This window comes from Calypte anna, chromosome 1 (assembly GCF_003957555.1).
Source record: "Calypte anna isolate BGI_N300 chromosome 1, bCalAnn1_v1.p, whole genome shotgun sequence".
Taxonomy (NCBI): Eukaryota; Metazoa; Chordata; class Aves; order Apodiformes; family Trochilidae; genus Calypte; species Calypte anna.
The window spans coordinates 44,649,962-44,664,865 of NC_044244.1; the positions used below are offsets into that span (position 1 = coordinate 44,649,962).

The 14,904-nt window shown below is 38.1% G+C and overlaps 1 protein-coding gene across 1 annotated transcript; it reads right to left on the bottom strand.

Annotated features, from left to right (window-relative positions):
* Positions 1-1,463: 1,463 nt before the first annotated feature.
* GOLT1B (golgi transport 1B) lies at positions 1,464-14,603 on the bottom strand. The gene is made up of 5 exons (XM_030456636.1): positions 14,461-14,603; positions 10,202-10,293; positions 8,178-8,356; positions 5,459-5,540; positions 1,464-4,114 (listed from the first exon to the last, which is right to left on the bottom strand). The coding sequence occupies exons 1-5, from the start codon at positions 14,483-14,485 to the stop codon at positions 4,076-4,078; spliced, it is 417 nt and encodes a 138-aa protein (XP_030312496.1). The 5' UTR covers positions 14,486-14,603; the 3' UTR covers positions 1,464-4,075.
* Positions 14,604-14,904: the final 301 nt, after the last annotated feature.

Sequence of the window (14,904 nt, forward strand, 5' to 3'; positions counted from 1 at the left end):
AGGTACGTTGTCACTTCAGTTATAAACATCTTGGCTTCTGGATCTTAATGACATCCACACTCCTATCCGAAACAGTAAGTCAAACACTGTTGTGGTTTCAGTGGAGACATGGTTGTACAGGGTAAGTCAACTAGAAACTCGATGCTTTTATGTGCTTTTGGCATCATGTGAAGCAAGATACTTCAAACCTGTATATTTTTATAGGACATCCATTACATTTCCCAGTAAAGTTGTACTACCACTTCAACTAAAAAAAAAAAAAGGTTATCTGCTTGGAAGTATACTGGGACACAGATGCCTTTCAGCAAGCATACCTCCTGATATGCACTGCACTAGAGCAGGTACACTTAAGACACATTATAGAGTGGTAAAAACCACATAGATGCTTTTCTATAGATAGAAAGCAGTATCACAAATTATCACTCCTAACACTTAGTTTGAGATAATTAATTCCTCACCAAATTTTCACATCAGCCCTGTTATTTTTCTCTAAATTTCTACATACTTGAGAAGGATGGTGTCATGATTGCACTGAAATTAGGCTTGGCGAGGGATTACAGCAGCTGCAGAGTCTCTTTGTTGGACTGAGCATGAGATCCAAGTTCTTCTGAAAGATGATTTAACATGCCAAGACCAATACTAGAGGTATAAAGGTCGGAACAAATGGGCCACAAAGACCTAATTCTTCTGGGCAAGTTGGTCTGGTAACAGCAATCTGAAGGGTAGAAGTAACAACCAAAGCAAGCCAGGATATGGTAACCAGAAATAAGAGACAGGAGTCCAAGGGTTGTATCTGGTTGGTAGCCATTAACATCAGAAGAGACAGCAGATATACTGTATTTGGTTTAGGGATGTTGACTCTACTTTCAGTCCTGATAATCAAGTAATCCAGAAAGGCAACAACTAGATGACTGTATCTTGAAATCTGGAAAGGAAGCAATCTTAAAGGAATCCTATAAAGCCTTACCTGTCACATCTTCTGTAGAGACAACATTCCTTTCCTTGCAATGTTTTTCACACAGACTCTAAACTACAGTGGTACCATATTTTGAGCAATAAGAAAGTCAAAGAACTCCTGGTTAATAAATGGCAACTGTTCACTCAAAGTGACCAGAAAGGAGCTCCATACCAGCTCCTGAAGTTTCAAGTTAATTCCTCAAAAAGGAGACAAGGTAGTTTAGCAAAAGAAATAATTTTCCCACTTAATTGTGATTTCCACACTTGGTTGTGATATGTTTGAAACTTGAACTGAATAACTAGGGGGATGTTTGTATAAAAAGGCTTATTAAATGGAAAAGAGGAACCTTTTCCACTTTAGACTAATCAGACCCTATTTACCATGAAAGTCACAACAATGGAAGACTGCAAAGCAGTAACAGCATGCAATACCTAACCCGTGGAAAGAAGAAAAACTTGTCAAAACACTTTCTGCAAATGTGTTTGCAAAGAGACACAAAGCCAAATTATAGAAAAAGGTACCCATTTATTCAAGGTATGACAAGGATATTTACAGTATTCATTTGCTCAGAGTAAGATCCATCCTTTTGATTTTTAAAGCAGCAATTATAAACCACATTTAAAAGGAGAAATGTTCTAAGCATGTTTCTGTTAAAGTTATTTTTTACAATGACAGAAACACTTTAAGGCTAAGTCATTTTGACCTTTGCTGCGACCAATGTTTATCTCGGCAAAACTGTCTCAAAGACAACATTACCTTGAGGGATAAAGACTATGCTAAATTCAACAAACAGTTTTGTTCCCTCAGATGCTTTTCACAACAATTCACATCTGACAAAAAATGACATTTGATTTAAAACAGGTAAATAGAAGTGAGATGAACTGCCTATATTCTGGCATTTCAGAGGGCTAAGAGATCATATACAGCAATGCATTCATCACCTCTGAAAAATATAATTAGATTTCTTGTTGATGAAGCACTTCTGCTTCCAAAGCAATTTGCTTTCAGTCAGAGCTCCATGGTCATGCGGTACAATCCACCTTTCCCATCACATTATTTTTCAAAGACAAGAACAAAAATCTTCAGGTAGCTGACTTCTAATGTAAATGATAAACACTGTCTCCTTTAAACAGTACTTGATTCCCACAGCACAGACTAGTGCTCTACCAAAGCACACAAGGCAAGTTTGCTTAACTGCTGTTTAGTGTTACTCTATAGTCATTTTAACACACAAACAGATCTACAGAAGCAGTTAAAATTGGTTCATCTCTTGAGGTAGAAGCCACAAGTCTTACTTAGTCCTGTCTGTAAACTCTAACACACATGACATCAGGCATATATAGCCAATTTTTGTCATTTATAAAATAAATCCATTGATTTTTCAGATGCTGTTCATTGTTAGCATTGACAATTTTTTTTAACTTAATAATTTTCTTCCTCTTTGAGAAGAAAGAAAATTACATGTCTGGAATAATAGATTGTGGCTATTCATACATTTGTAATAAAAAAGACCCCAAACCCCATGTCTTACATAAATAAATGTTTTAGCAACTTCCAAAAGGGTTGGTATATGAGGACTCCTCTTAACTTGAAAATTATTTTGGAAAATACCAATTTTAACTGCATAGTGAAGGAAAAAAAAAAAACAAACCAAAAAACACCACACCACAAACCAAAACAGAAATTGGACCTTCAAGACTACATAGCTACTTGAAATAACAAACATTGCATTTTGGTAATTTTTTTTTAGGTTTACACTTAAGCAAAAGAAAGTTAAAACCAACAGAAACTCCCCAAGTCTGCACATACACATTTACTTAATAATCATGTTTTGTTAGAAGAGGACACTATGTAACAGAACCTATTGAAAGTGCACAATGTTTAACATTCCAATAGAAGCAGAAACATGACCCTTTGGGGTCATTAGTAGGGGACATTTACTCCAAATTAGCAAAGATCTCATAGTCACATTGCTGTGACTGATACACGTTTTAAGTTATCTGAAGATAACCCAAGCAACAAGTTACAAAACATATGGAGATTGGCACTTGATCTTTAGTTAGCCCCATTAGTTCAATTTTCTCCCCAGAGACTCACATACACAGAACTTTACATCTTCATTTTATTACAGTAAAAAATAAACCTGTAGTTCCAGAGTAAACAAAGAAACTTTAGCTTTAAACTATTTAAAAACAAAGGTTCAAATTTTGATAAGATACGTTTCACAGGGTTCATGTCAGCACCTTAACCAAATGCATTTTTTTGAAAACTAAGCACATTTCACAAAGTTTTCATGTTAGTGACAAGGGGCTACATTCTCATTGGGATGCACGTGTAACATGACTCAAGGAGAACAAACCAGAAGGAGTGCAGGTCAGGTTCCAGAGTTCCCTGTTGAGCTGTACATGTTCAGATCCACCATTTAAGACTGGAGTTAAAGATTGAAATTTTGCATATTCCAAAATGGAAGGCAAATACAATCAACTTACATTTGGCTTTGAAACATTAAGATAACAATGTTTGATTTCAGCCACACGTTTACAAAAATGCTTACAACAGAACCGTGTAAGGTTTTCTTTTTTTGCCATAATACACAAAGATGAACAGTCATCTTAACCTTCATGCAAAGATGCAGCTCTTCTTACACAAGAAGTTTTCTTAGATTTTTTTTTTTGGTTTTTTTTGCACTCTGAGCATTGCAAGCAGAGGGCTGGGTAAGTTTGGATCACCCTTAAAGATGTGAGCCTGTTTACTCTACCAGACCTTCAAAATAAGGAGGTAAAGTACAGGCACCATTAATTCCACAAGGGTTCATTGCTTCTAGCATGTTCACCAAAAACAAAAAAAACAGTCTTGAACAGTTGTAACATGGGCTATTCCATGACTTTTCCCTCTTCAGTTTACTTCTTGAACTCTGGAGTTACTTTCCTAGAAGCATACTTGCTGAGCTTCTTTTCTAATGTATATTGTTGACTATACATTTTAATTTAAACTGTTATGTAAAGAATGTAACAAGCTTTTCCTTTGTACACAACATAATCTTTGTGCTGAGTATTCTTCAAAAGGATTTTATAAATAATACAGTAAGTTTAGAATCAGTCTTCTGTCCTCTTGTCATTATACCATGTTGTTGCTTTCTCCAACTTTATCTACAAGCTGTAGAAAAAGAGACAAAAAAAGTTTTAAGCTGCATGACATTAATGTACAAAGTTACTCTCAAATATTACTTGCTAATTGCACAGTTAGTATGCAGCTGAAAATGAGTCAAATAGTACTCACCAAGGTCTCATGACTTAAGTTTGTTAAAATTAAAAACTTTACACTGCAGTTGTGTTTCTGCATGACATGTTTTTCTCATATAGACATTAACAGTGCAACATGAAGATGCAACAGAATGAAAAAGGAAATAGAAGAATGCAGGTTACACTGCTAGCTTAATGATTAAAAGAAAACAATACAGTATCAGCCACACATGCATTAGTAGACCAAATAAGATATTTCAACTGACCATTACTGTGGATTCTCTTCTGAGCCTACGTGGGCTTTGAATAAAACATTAACAATTATCTTTTTAAAAGAAGATTTAACCCCACTGAGATCAAATTAAATGTGACTAAGATCAATTGACAAATGAAGCATTCAATTGATCATGAATTACAAGCCAGAACTTGGCCTCAGATTGGAGCAGGTGACTTTGAACACTACTTTTTAAAAAACAGACTGTATACATCGAAGTTATATTCCCTATTAATTTTTTTAGTAGTAGCTATAAAACTTGCTTTCAAATCTAAGGTTAAAAAGATTGTGTTAACATACATACAGAAATTAGCACAGTAAAAGTAGTTGACTGAAATGCTCTAGATTAACATCTTTCTGGCACCTTTTAAATGTCTTCAAATTCCTGGCTATTTGGTTAAAAAAAATAGAAAACTGCATTAAAAAAAAAAAAATTTTGGTAGATAGCAAGACATAGTCTGGTGCAGTGGACTGCATATCTGATGAATGATTATGCATCAGGTGAGTCTCTGGATTCACCGTCCAAGCTACACCGTAACACTGAACTGAACTGTTTGCTTTTAAAGGCCACTTTGCATAAATACACACACAAATGCTACACAAAGAAGAGTGGAGTCCTCCTCATCCTACAGACAGGAGAAGAGGCACAGAACAGTGACATGATTTGCCTCTCTGGTCACCTAGGGCAGCAAAGCAGGAAGCAGAACCCCAGTGTTCAGTGTCATAATCCAGGGCTCTGTCCACTCAAAACATGTAAGTTTTATTTAAAACTTCTGCAAATGTGTCCTTTAGTTCCTTTTACATTTAGAAGTCTCTGAGGGAATGAAGGCTATCTGTATGGTACAACAACTATACAAAAACACACTCTAAATCACTGTTCTAAACTGTATTTTCTTTATTTTTGATGCATGTCTACTACTGTTGTAACAATGGGATAAAAAACAGCACAAATTTCAGATTTTGAATGAAGTACCACACACTTACCGAGCTTATACCAGGTAAATTCAAGAGATATCCAAGAACTGGGACTCTTCTAATAAAGCCAACCACCACAGGAAAGAACCCCCTTTAGGTAAGATATCAGAAGATCATATTAGTTTTCATAATTAAACTATTCTTGTATTGCTATGAAATTAAGAACTAGAGGTATTTTAAAACCAAGATTACATATGTATTTTAGCTCGTTAACAGCACATTCATTTTACCAAATAAGATAATCAGCAGAGCAAGGAAAAAAAACAAACAAAAAACTAGGAAATAAGCACCTAATTTTTAAAATGACTTAGTTTTCTTCATAACTGGTGGCCTAAGTCAGCTCTTCAAAAAATAAAGACTACCCAACTTGGTCAACATAACTCATGTTCCCAATTAACTTATCAAAATTAACATACTTGAGATTTTCTTTTCATATTCTAGGAAACACATTCTTGCCATAGCCAATGTAAAAGCACCTGAAGTTAATTCTGAATAACTAATTTTGAAATCTCAGTTGTTTGCAGTCAACTACAGCAATTCAGCTGGTGGTGGCAATCTGAGTCCTCTTGTTCCTTGCACAGGATAAGGATTAACATGTAATGAGACCCCCGCCACAATGAAACTGTAGTTTCACAAGTCACCATCTTCTTCACCACACTGTATAATTTGCTGGATAATATAAATACCAGCCAGATTTTATTCCTGGGGATTTACTTCTTTAAGATTGGCTCATTTCAGTGGTTCAGTAAATTGTGATACAGGGCACACAAACCACTTGCAACAGACTAAAATAACTGGTGTAGCCAAGAATAAAGAATATTCAGTGTAGGCAGGACAATATTGTTAGCCATAACTTTGGATGCCTGTAATCTGAACAAGGTTTCAAAAGCAGCTGAGAGTATAAGACACTGTCCCAAAATAGCCTTCTCCACTGAATGCAGTTCTCTCATTTGTTTTAAGTTTCCTTGATCACCAGTACCTAACAGTTGCTTTGTGGACAACAGGGGCTCTGTAATTACTGCTGCAGGGTGTATGAAAGGTGCCTGTGTAAAAGTAGTTTATATATGCAAGACAACAACCCATGACTAAATATTTCAGAGGGATTTGAATATCTAATGGAACTGGTATAGTGATCTAAAAATCAAGAGACTGAAAAAAACCAAAATACAATGGTTTACATTTGAATGACCTTAATATGAATTGAAGTAAAGTTACTACAACTGCTAAAATGCTCTTGATAAATATAAAGTTCCTGGTAATCCACATGACTAGAACCACTAGAAATGCCCATCTGGGCAACGTACTGCCCTAGTAAAACCACAGGTGCATAAGCTGATCTGGTAATTCCTGTGCCTAAGAAAATCAGGTATTTAAGAGACCAATGACAAGCAGGAAGGTTTGTGTTATTTAACCAATCAGGGAAATGATTCATGGGGAAAGTCTCAATTTTTAACTTCTTCAAAAAGGAGTGAGTTGCCAAAAATCACAATAATGGTTGAAATTAACACAACTGTAGCAAAACAAAAAGCTGTTTGGAGTAGTAACTAGCTGGCATTTTAACAAGGAAGTTAGATTAAGAGAACTATTAAGCACTAGAAAAGGTGGCCTAGAGACATTTTAAATTCAAGTATATCATGTAAACATCCACTTGTGGAATCATTTATCCCTTGTGGATACTCTTCTGAATGAGGGATAGTACTAAGGATCTCTATAATCCCTTTGACATCATATTACCCTGACAGCTCCTGGCAAGCACCAATAGATAACTCATGATTATACCTGCCTAAACATAGTAATTTCTAATTCTTCTAAGATGTTTTAAAAGCAGGTTTAAAATACTGTGATTGCCAAGAGGCCTGCAGTGATGGAGTCCAGAGTAATACAGAGTAGAACATTAAGAAGCCCATATTAAAGGCACAATTAAGACTTCTAAAATACTCCAAAACTAAATACAGGATTAATGTAAAATTTTACTGAGTAGAAAGAAAGAGTGATTTGAGAACAGTGGTTTGATTTTGATTAGAAGGAACCATATTATTTAGTCAGAAGATGAAAACTTTGCAAGTACTTTAGGGGTACATTAATGGAACAGCCTCTATCTGGACAGAAGTCCACGAACAACTCTCTTCTTAATTATTAGCATATTGAAGAAGTTAAATGTCACATAGTGAAACAGATAACACACACCAAGATTCCTATTAAAAAGAATGATCAAAGAATCATGATCATCTTTCTTTAATTCAGACCAGATAATGCTAACCATAATCATCAGTTCTGGCTATACTAGGGCAGAAGTGTAATGCAACATGACAGAAAACATCTTTTCATTGGGCTACCATCGTAACAAAATGTTACAGACCCAGGATGTTGATAGCAGCTTATTTTGATCCATTTCTTGAAGAACAAACTCTGCACCAAAAAATATTAAGTATCTAAGTTGCCTTTTTTATGAGGAAATATTTAAACCTTGCACTGCTTGCAGTTTGTGCTCCCAGATATTTTTAAATTTTAGATTTTTGTTAAACATAAACCATTACCAATTAGCAGATATGAAAAATACTTATTAACTTTCTACCTCTTGATAGCATGAATCAACAGCTTTACATAAAATCTATCAAAAGCAAATATTTAAAGCATGCTGTTTTGTCTACTGTAATACAGCAACATAAACAAAGAAATTTACTTCTAAATACAACAATATGGAAAGGTATTCTGAAACAAGTCTTACCTGAATAATAGGAAGAACCCATAAATTTCAAGGATCATTCCCACTAAAGGCCAACCAATGAGAACTATGAGCACACCACCCAGGAAAAAGCCTGTTGCTTTCATTTTATGTTTTTGAAAGAAGAATCTAAATGTCCTTTCTAAACCAATAACAAAAGACAAGCCAGCCACAAATAAAACCTGGAAAAGACAAATCAAATAAAAATAAAAAACAAACAAAAACCCCCACCACCACAAAGAAAGAAAAACCTATTTATATTCCCAAATTTAGGATGTAAACATATAAATATTCTACAAAATTAGGCTGCATTTCTTGCACAACTTCTTTTAATACCAAGAGATACAGTTAGGTCAAATTTAATAGTGATTTTATTTTGTAATGCCCATCTTAAAACATTTGTAGCTAGCACTCAAAATTCTCTTCTCAGCTGCTTTGAAGAGAGTCTACCTGTGTGATCTCTGACAAACACACACCACGTCAAAAGACCTGGTGGTAACAGTTATGTGGCCTGTAGCATAAGCATGATCCCTATCCACAAGCAGTGCTGAAGCTCAGTATCAATGATAGCAAAGGTTTCTAAAAATTGAGAATAGACATCTTACAAAAGCACCTTTGTTCTGAACCATGAGCATCTTCAGTAACTTTTACTGATCTACTGAACATTGCAAAGCCAAAAAAGCATTAACAGCTGAAGAGTACCATCAGTTATCTAGGGGTGGTTTTGGTTGTTGTGTGTGGTGTGGTTTTTGTTTTGTTACCTGTGTGTAGTGTTCCTGCTGTGCACTAGTTCCTCTATAGATTGAACACTATTGCACTAAGTCTCGATCAGTTGGAGCTACTTTTAGGCTCATTCAACAATAGAACTTGTAAGTATTTCAGCTCATAGGCATACATCTAGGTAGTATTTTTTCTGAAAAAAAGGATTTTGCTCAAAAAGATTGGTGAAATTTAAGTTCTAGAAGTTATTTAATGAACCACTTTCTTACCACTTTTTCCCTAACCATTTTTTAATTAAACTCTCTATAGAATACTGTACCATTTCTTGAATTATCTTTGATAATTATCTTTGGTAATACACAGACTGTCACTGACTCCTCCTACTTACACTTTCATAATTTTCCCTAAACAGCATCTTGTATTTCCACCTTACACTAGGAAAATATAAAATAAGCATTATTTTATGTTTCATTCTTCCACTATGCACTTCGTTGATGGTTGAGAACAGTGCTTCAACTAATGCACCCGAATTCAAATATCTGCTTTTAAATTTTCCTTCAGTGAATCTCAGTATTTGTCTCTGCTGCCACAGATGAAACTGATCAGTTTTGACCAGAGACTTTAAGGCATCAGCAATAGAGGATGCAAACCTCTACCAGGCTGTGCTCTTGGCCTGGCTGGCAAAGCTGAGAATCATAGAACAGAAGTACAAAGATTACCACATTAAGAAGACACCCTGTCATTTTATATTTGCTTTGGATTGGGAATTTTGCACATCAGGACTAGGATTTATTTTCTAAACTGTTTTAAGTGAAAACTTTGATTTGGTAAAAACTAAAGATACTAAATCTCTCAATGAAGGGTGACTGGTTCTTCTATCAGCAATTCATGCTTCCTTTTTCCCTCATAAAGCACATCAAAGGTACATTTCACTTAGTCTTATCTAAATAGATAAGATTGACAGCTATCTTACAAGATCACAAAAAAGAAAGTGTTAGTAATAACAGAGAATCTAAAAATCTTATTTGCAACACCATTAAAACTGTTGAACAAGTGACTTCTTGTCTGACATACCTACTCCTGGCTGGACCAGGAGGTATGGCATTCAGACTTAAGTGAGATGCTCTAATTTTAATCAGAAAAAGTTATTCACTGAGAATAATTTCCTTTATACCAAACTGTCACAGTATCTTTCTTTCGTGATCCAGCTTCAAACTGGCATTATACTGTTCTATTTTTAGTTTAATTTTTAGTTTAAACTGAATTCTAAGCAATGCAGTATCTAAGACTAAACAGCAGACACTTACATTTCCGATAGCCAAAAGAGCTTTGTCAAAGAAGAGTATCATTCCAAAGAAAAGGAAAAACACTCCAAAGCCTGTAAGTCCCATTCCAATCTCTGAAAAAGAAACAAATGTAGGCATGTAGCAAAATCAGACACCAGGAAAAACTCATTCATAACAATTGTAAACAACTTCCAATGTCCAATCTACAGACATTTAAAATGTATAGAAAACTCATGACCATCTAAAAAGTTCCCTGACTGCACATATACAGTAAGCCTTGTAGATACCATTTACTTCACTAACAGACAGAGACCTTCAGAAGCTGCTTATTAAAGAGTAAATAAGCAACAAACTTAGATGGAACTGTATAATGAAATTGCCTGTAATAAAAAAGCAGTTATACACACACAGAGCAAAGACATCCCTTTTGATGTACTGCTATGTCAGTATGGAGAAAAGGATTGTTTTGTGAACAGATAATGAAACTGGTTTCCATTTGCAACTTTTATCCCATTATGCTTAACACAGCAAGGTTAGTATGCTGGTTCTTTCCATCCTCCTGAGAGGCCACATTCCACCTCTCATAGTCCCACTTCCTTCAACTTCTGTATTGAACACAACACAGATCAGTGCTGGAGGCTCTTTCCAAGCTATACATGGATGGATGGCTATTAAACACTAGCTTGGGTCTCCAGCCAGCTGCCAGTTTTCACAAAACTAAAAGATACTGAATATATTTGCATTCTGCTTATCTGTGAAGTTGCTCAAGGAATATTGGGGAGGCAAGAGGAGGAAATACCAAGCTATAATCAAAGCTACCATTTGGCAATAGCTTATGAAGTAGCATGAAAACCACACTAAAAATACATCTTACTTTTAAGATCAAACCTATAAAGCCTTCCTTTGACTTTCATGCCAACTGAATAGGAGAGAAATGATGGGAACAGAAGCAACACAGCTGCAAAATGCATGCACTCACCCTTACATTATTACTATTCCTGTGACCAGAGAATTTAGAGAACAGCTAGTGAAAACAGCAAATACCACAGACAGCTGGCAGGCCAGTTTGTGTCTGTGTGTATATAAATATATATGGATATTGAGATCTCAGTTTTGTATAGTCCACCCGGAAACAAATGAAAACACCCACACAAACCATTACATCTTCCACTGCTGCCTTTAGCCAGATCTACCTAAATGTCTTTTAGTTGTGCTTTTAATGGCAATGTAGAGCTAGTTCATCCTTTACTGTTGTTTGAAGAGCTCAGAAGCAACAAAGTATTATTCTGCCTCTTTCTGAATTTGCATTTAGTTATTGCTAAAAAATTTCAAAAGAGCTCAGTGTACAGATTTGTTCCAGGAAAACTGAGCTTGCCTAACTTCAGCAAGGCTGTGGGCAGCATGGTGTGGTTTTACAATCTGCCACATTAAACTTTGCAAGGAGCAGGTTAACCACACAGAATTAAAACTACCAAGTAACCTGCCACAACTGATTTACTGCAGAAAATCGACACTCATTTAGAATGAAAAACGGAATTGCAAATTGTATTTTCAATGATTGCACTGAGAGAATGCAGTGCGACAATTGCAGTCTGCCCTTTTCTCTAGTACTCTTTACTTCAGAGGAGCAGAAACAATCTGTATTTTGGAAGGAAAACACTTGGAGGCAGGACTCCAAAGAAATCACCAGCTGCCAATAACATAAATATACAGTTATGGGAAGTGAGTATTTATTCCTTCTGCAGACACAGTACAAAGTAGAAATCTAGCAAAAAGGCAAAGGCCAACTCTCAGAGCAGCTGCAATTACTATTTTGACACTTCTGCATTGACTTGAAACAGGTTTGCAGTCACCTCCTGCTAAGGGGGTTCAGATTCACTTTCAAAGTCAAACATACTCTGTTTCACAAAAGGAAGAAAAAAAGGAACACTCATCTCATAATCCCAAAATTTCTGCTGAAAGACAGTAAGTAACCCATGACTATTACTGTCATTTGCCAGCACTTAGTAGAAAGTATTACTGACTTGATTCATACCAGAATTTTAAAATATATTTGACTGACATTATTAGAAGGAAAATAAAACAAACCCACAGATTTTATACATAGTTTTTGTAAAAATGAACTAGAATTTTTGTAAAAGTAAAATTTTATAAAATTTTCTGAACTATTTTTAAATGCTTCCTCCTGCACCAGAAGAGCCTTCCCATAATACTCAAAAGCAGCATTTCAATGCCTAGAAATGCATAAACACATACTAATACATGTGACATTTTAAAAATTATCATTATTTATGGACAGCAATGGTTTCTCAACATTCCTGCATAAATCCCAAAAATGTGCAAGAATACTAGAGCAGTGTATCAAAAGAGGTTAGTAACTATTAAGACTAACTATTAAGATATGTTGATTGTGAAATTAGGGAAGATAATAAACATCCTTTATCCTGTGTACAAAATTATAATGGAAATAATGCAGAATATGCTCTCAGACTACAAAAATTAATGCAATTTATACATTATTAGAAGTTTAAATTTCCATTAATTTTATAGTATTTTTTATTTCTGAAAATGTATTTTGTTTGGGAAAAATAAGTGCATTCTTCTGCATCAACTAATGCAGTGGTCTTCTGCAGGTATTTATCACACTAGTCCACCAGTGACTCTATGGCAAACTCCACATTTTTCCAGACAGCAATGAGTTTAAAAGTATCTCCTCAAATAGCCTCAGAATAACAGTGAAAAAAACCCTAAACAACCCCAAACCCCACGTTATTTCACATACTACTCTTGGATCTCGAAGTTAGAACCAATAGTGTCAGCAGTGGGGTTAGCTGGATGTCCCAAATGAGGAACTCAGAAAAGGAAAAAACGTGGACAGATTATCTCCTGTTTCTGAAGGGACAGTTATTTTTTTTCCTTACTGAATACTCTGCACAAGAATACAGGGAAATAGGCAAAAGCAAAGCCCAAAAGGGTTTAATCAATCAGAAATTTAAAAGTTAGCTCTAAGGGTTAACACCCAAGTACAAGGGCACAGCACCTGAATTTCTCAATAAATTATTCCCCCGAAATCCAACTAGGCTGCTTTTCTATCCATCTTCATCCTTGGCTTTCACTGGCTCTCCAATAACATTTTGAGAATACTGCTATGCACCTAAACTTAGCTTTTTTAACTTTCTTGTCTACTTCTTTCACGTTTACCCTCCTTCATAACTGCCACTGCAGTGCTTATCAAGCAGGCTCATTCATACACAAGTTGTTAATTTAAATCAGAAACCTAGCAGCCTCCTTCACCTCACAGTTCAAGCTCCTGCTAACCCCCTTAATTCGATTTCTTTGCGTTTTCCCTCTCGGCACCTCTATTTCCAAATATTTCAATCCAGTGAAAACATAACTACGGTCATAGACTTTTTTTTCACTCCAGACTCTCTAGCCCTCTTTCAAAGCCCCTCGAGTGTTACCTACAAAAGTTCTCTGCAGGAGCAGAGTTAATGATAGGTCAGTGACGCTACGGCGTTTCTCTTAAGCGAACCCAAAACCACTGACGCCCACGGGGAGGAACGCGAGAAGACTTGAGCTAATAATAATTATTATTATTTTTGTTCACCGTTCACTTTCATTCATTCTCTCCATCCCCTCACCGCAGCACCGCGCCGGCGCGGAAGATCTCGGAGCCCAGGACAAAAGCTACCGGCGCCGGTGACAGCGCCTTCCTAAGGGCGAGGGAACCGGCCCCTTCCGGCGTTCCTCCGTGAGCCGGCAGCCCACCTCACTTCCCGGCCCGGCCAGGAGAGCTCACGGTACTACCGACAAACCCCCGTCCGGGCCCAACGCGGCGGGAATATCCCTTACTGCACAGCCAGGTGAGCTCTGCCTGCGCCCTCCCGCTCACACCCTTATGGATGGTTTCCAGCCGGGGACCGACGCTGGGCAGGACACAGGGGTGCTCACAGCCCCCTCCTCGTCAGCCCAACCCAGACCCCTCCTCGGCGCCGAGAGCCGCCTCTCCGCACCGCGCTCAGCCGGGCCTCCAATGGATGCCGGCCGAGAAGGGCGAGGAGCGCTCCGGCCCGGGGCCCTGAGCCCCAGTTTCTTTAAGGGCTGGAACACGGGCACCATGAGGACGAACAAAGAGCGAGAAGCCGGGGGGAATCGCGGGCCGGGCCCGCCCCGCGCTATTCGGCCGACACCGGAGTAGACCCCTCCCCCAAGCCCCCGCCTCAGCCACCTCCAGCCTCTCCTCCCGCCGCGGGCTGCCGGTGATGAGGGGAGGCGCTTACTCTGTGTGTCCGAGAGGGAAATCATGGTGGCGGCGGGGCGAACAGGAGCGGGGCAGAGGGAGCAGCAGAAGCGGCTGCAGCAGCGGTAACGGCCACGTCTTCCGGAAACACGCAGCCTCCTTCTCCCCGCCGCCGGCTGAAAGGAGGTCACGGATTGGAGGCAGCGGCACCAATGGGTATCCGGGTTGTTCGCCCGAGCATCGGCCCCTCCCTCCTTCCCTCCCGCCCCGGCATCCGCCTCCCTCTTCTTAGGAAAAGCCGACGGCCGCCGCCTGGCGGGGCTGCTGCTGATTGGGTGGGGAGGTGCGGGCGGCGCTCGCCGATTGGCTGAGGAAAGGCGGTACCGGAAGCGGCGGGGGCGGGCGGGGCCCGGGAGCGGGCGTACAGGTGGGAGTTTGGGGGGGGGACACGGGACCGTGGGCCCCGGCAGTGACCGTTGGGGAG

Bases quoted from the DNA above. Each gene is read 5' to 3' on its own strand.
- GOLT1B (XM_030456636.1), bottom strand. From the start codon at position 14,485: ATGATTTCCCTCTCGGACACACAGA. The intron at 8,357-10,201 runs GTAAGTGTCTGC...TGTCTTTTCCAG, and splicing joins CTCTTTTGGCTATCGGAAAT to GTTTTATTTGTGGCTGGCTT. The intron at 4,115-5,458 runs GTAAGTGTGTGG...CTTTTTCTACAG, and splicing joins ATTTACCTGGTATAAGCTCG to CTTGTAGATAAAGTTGGAGA.